This window comes from Priapulus caudatus, unplaced genomic scaffold (assembly GCF_000485595.1).
Source record: "Priapulus caudatus unplaced genomic scaffold, Priapulus_caudatus-5.0.1 Scaffold627, whole genome shotgun sequence".
Lineage (NCBI taxonomy): Eukaryota > Metazoa > Priapulida > Priapulimorpha > Priapulimorphida > Priapulidae > Priapulus > Priapulus caudatus.
The window spans coordinates 65,253-69,795 of NW_014577688.1; the positions used below are offsets into that span (position 1 = coordinate 65,253).

The window sequence follows — 4,543 nt, forward strand, 5'->3', positions numbered from 1 at the left end:
GGCTAGTACATGGTTATTAATTTCCAAATTGAAAACAAGTAGTGATATGAATGATAATATATCAGTAAAATGGTAATATAAAATATCAGTTAGTATATAGTAACTATATGTTTCTGTTTGCATTGAGACGCCTCTGCAACGTTTAATTCCAGTTTAATAAGTTATTTGTAATCAAGTCTTTGAAAAATCAAATATCGTATATGCTGTAATTCATCCGAGTCACAGAACTTCATTCCGGTGAAAGATGTGGGTTTTCGTGCATCAAGGCTTGCTGGATCGATCTCGGTTTGACGCAAATGTTTATGAATATGAAGAATTCAGGACACGTGTTTATTGTATAATACTCGCGTGACAATAAATTTCTACGTCAATTTATGTACAAAGAATCGCTGTTCATGGCATCGCCTGTATTATCGTGCTATGTGTCTATATATCCTTTTATTTCTCATCTATGACAGTAATAATGTAGTGTGTTAGGTTCATAAGTTATAGCAACCAGTGCGGTTTGCTGCTCACACACACACTCGCTCACACACATACTACGGAAATGCATTTGGATAAATGCAATTGTAATTCTGCGTTAGGTTAATATGTTTTTAATAAACGCAGTGTACATCATAATAAATGTTACATAATTCCATCTACTATATCAGCTAAACAACAGACGAAATGCTATACCATACCTGATAACAGATTCGTCATGACAAATCTGCCATCGATACAATTGCCATACAAATGCGGCGGTGAAATGCCATTGATACAATTGTTAACCTAGAATAAATGGGTTTTTACAAACGTACATGTGATATTTTTCCGTTCAATATATCAAGTGAGAAACATCGGTGGTTATAAAGCTGATACCAAAAATACATCGCTACTAGTTGTAACATATTTGTGAGTATGCTTATAGGTGTTTTTAACCATTATGCAACATTACAAGGAAGGAAAATCTCGTGTTTAAACATGTAGCCTTCCAAAATAATATATATTTTCCAGCTTCAGTCACCAAATAAATGTTTGTCATTTATCGCTGGATGGTCGTACATATAAACATATATGTGCACGATGTTGCTAATTCATGATTCAAACTTTTAACATATGAAACTATTTTATTATAAATCGTAAAATGAGACTGACATCAGTAAACACGTGTGCCATGAGTGACGTCAATGAGGGGGTGTGTTCTAAATAATCAACAGTCGCGATCATTGTTTTATGCGTCACGTTTATAGACGGCAGTCACTCGGTCGCATTGTTTACTCTTCACGTGTAAATAGCAGCAATTTTTCACTCAAGCTTGGCGATGGAATCCATCAACAAATTCATGTCACCTATAAAAGCAAAAAACAGTTATTTAATTGCATTAGAATTTGACTACAATATCCACAGATGACAATGATAGAACGACAAGCACTACATTGAACATATCTATAAAAATATATAGATATAGATTATTAGATCTGATAATATAATATGCATATCAAATTCTTCTAGGATATAAAATTCCTTCTTCATTGGTTAAGTGCAAAATTGAAGCTTTTTCCACTGCGATCCGCAGTGTTGTGTTGATCTGTCTATTTGATCAACTGAGTTTGTCTCTCTCCGTCTTCGATATAGTCCCTTGGACATTGAAAACTACTCTTTATGAGGTTATGCGCACATTCTATTGCTTGACGTGATACGGCCGTGATGCCGAGGTGCGCCGAGGATTGACACTTTGTGTCTTCCAGCACGTCCTTCTGTTGCCTTTTGGCATCTCCGTAATCGGAATAAGCCCCGCCTTCTTCGTTAATGGGCATGAATGGGGCGTCAACGACGTGACCTGTTACTGCGTGTAGGTGTTTGGCGAGACTGTTTGCTTTTCGTAAATAATGACAGGCCCGGCCGATGCATTTCGTACCGAAGTGGAAAAATTAGGCATTTTCACCCGCTTTCGGAAGTGAACGAGTGCGTCATTCATTGAACATTGAAGTTTTTCTTAAAATTGAATAATTCCGAAAATCCCTAACCGCGCTACTCGATTGTTTTAGCCAATGAACGTAGCTGTGTTTGTGACGTCTTGCCCGCGTGCTTTATGCTTGGCTTAGCGGGCCTCGAAATGGATATCGGAGGCAGGCACCTTGCAACCCGCGTGTTTGTTTACATATATTATAACTTAATTGTGACGTACGGTGTTCGGGAGTTCTGCGATGATAACCTTGTAATTTCTCACATTTCTTAAGGTGCATGGAACATTTGACCAATTTAGTGGTGTCAGTTAGTCACGAATATGTCACAGTAATTACTAACCGTATATGTTTCACATACGTTTACCTATTTTGCACACAGGCGGTCGATCATTGTGAAAAATTGTGTGAAGATTTATTTTTATTAAGACGTTCCAAGCCGCCTGTGGTACAAGGATAAGCCCTTTCATCAGTCTTCTACGTCAAAGCACGTGCGCCAAGAGCCATAAACTCAACACAATCATCGCTGTTATTGTTTACGCCTGAATGCGTGATCTTTGGGGTTCCGAAAAACACAATTCCACTTGACAATTTCATGGGCCATTTCAATTGGAAGCTCTGCATAATGGACCCCCAACCCTTTGACTGACTAGTCAAGAAATTCAAAGGTCTGTATATTGCTCTTATTTAGCCGCCGATAGTCCTTATTTAGAAGAAAGTCTTCCTTGTTATCTTCTAAAACTACAGACCATACGCTGACCGCTGTGGAGACATGCGCCGGGCCTCGAATTTGGCGCACGTCTCCACTGCGGACAGCGCTTCATACTTGAACATCCCCGCGGTCGCGTGCGCATATCCTGCGGAACTGCGCGTCTCATCCGCGCGCAGCGCTCAGGATCCACAGCAAAGCTGTGCCACGCAATCTTGTATCATATGTCTCTCTGGATTTGGTGTTTCTGGGGAGCTGTTACACTAACCTCTAATGTTTCCGGCTAAGTCCAGTATCTTGTATTTGTCATCGAGTATTTCAATGCTCTGCGTGTAAGGATTGTAGCGCACAGTGAACGGGCGTGGGATGCTTGCTGCGTATGTACTGTAACAGAAAATATGTATCATAAAATTTATTATACATATTTATAAAGTTATAAATTATTTTCACCGACAGAGGGCGCGACGAGGTCATATTTGACCATAAAAATCGAATAGAATCACTGATCTCTATTATACTAACTATTATAATATTAATAGAGATTATGCAGTGAGTAGTTATATAATAGTATCAGTATATAGTAGTATATATAGTAGTATATCAGTGAGTAGTTATATAATAGTATCAGTATATAGTAGTATATAGTAGTATATCAGTGAGTAGTTATATAATAGAGATCAGTGAGTTAGTATAATTGAGATCAGTGAATAGAATATTCTATTTCTATGTATTTGACAGCAGGCGACAGATATCCACATCCAAGTGTAGCGCTGGCGCAATAATACACTGTGCAAGTGAAGTAGCCTAATTTTCTTTGCTGGAGGCTTGCAACCAAGGCGGCCATTGTGCAAAGCAGACGCGGCAAAACGGTTGTACCTACCGTTGACTATAGCAATAAAATAAATATAAGTACACACTACTATATATATGTATAGGACCCATCACACCACACACTACTATAGTATATATGAGGCCTTACGCCCCCTTCATACACAATACTATATATGTGGCCTTGGTGCGAATGGCAATGGTGCATTGGTGGGCCGCCAGCATACATTATACTACAATACTATATACTAGATTGCATTAGGCCACCGTCATATACAATACTATATATGTGGCCTAACTTTTAATGTACATAGGATCATAGATATACAATGTATTGTGTATATCTATGATAGAATTTACGTGTGTTCTCAAATATGACCTCGTCGCGCCATCTGTCGCTGAAAATAATTTATAACTGGAGCGGTAAAATGAGAGGGATAATGATCAACTTACAATAGTTTTTCCTTTGCGTCTTGGAAGCTCTCGGCGACATAGTAGACAGGCTGATATTCAGTGATGGGATATTTCTGCTCGGCTGTCTTCGCCGGCTCAAATGGCCGTAGATCCGGCTTGTCCGACAAACAGTACTGCAGCACAGCAAAGCATCACGATAATCTTGTTCAGCTCATAAACCTATACGTATTACTCGTTAACTTTTTTGTTGTCAAATTTGTTTCCTTTGAGATAAGCTTGTTTTTAAAAGTAGCGTAAAAATCATGATAATGTATCTGTGACTTATGTACGTGTACCTGTCTTGTTACTGTCACACATCTAGCTATCAATCTATTCGGTAGTATTTGGTAGTATTCGGCAGTATTCGGCAGTATTCGGTGATGTTCGGTAGATATATATCTATGTACTAACCTGCAGCTCTCCAAACGAGCTGAGAAGCCCAGCTCCGTAAGCTTTCACGGCTCCGTTCTGCTTGCAGAGTCCGAACTCGACGGTAAACCAGTAGCACTGCAACACACGTCATACGTCAGTCAGACGCCGATCACAGGAATGTCACATATTATATATACAGTGGCGGCGCCAAGGGGGGCAGGGGGGCATGGGGGGC

At 39.4% G+C, this 4,543-nt stretch overlaps 1 protein-coding gene across 1 annotated transcript in view; it reads right to left on the reverse strand.

Moving 5' to 3' along the window:
- Positions 1–257: 257 nt before the first annotated feature.
- The window catches only part of LOC106812257 (probable phenylalanine-4-hydroxylase 1), a 12,855-nt gene continuing 8,569 nt past the window's right edge, over positions 258–4,543 (reverse strand). Inside the window, exons 9-12 of the mRNA XM_014816087.1 lie at positions 4,348–4,443; positions 3,937–4,070; positions 2,924–3,039; positions 258–1,331 (exon numbers count right to left, since the gene is read on the reverse strand). Of these exons, the coding sequence (XP_014671573.1) occupies positions 1,288–1,331; positions 2,924–3,039; positions 3,937–4,070; positions 4,348–4,443 (390 nt within the window). The 3' untranslated portion in view covers positions 258–1,287. The remainder of the gene's footprint in view (positions 1,332–2,923; positions 3,040–3,936; positions 4,071–4,347; positions 4,444–4,543) is intronic.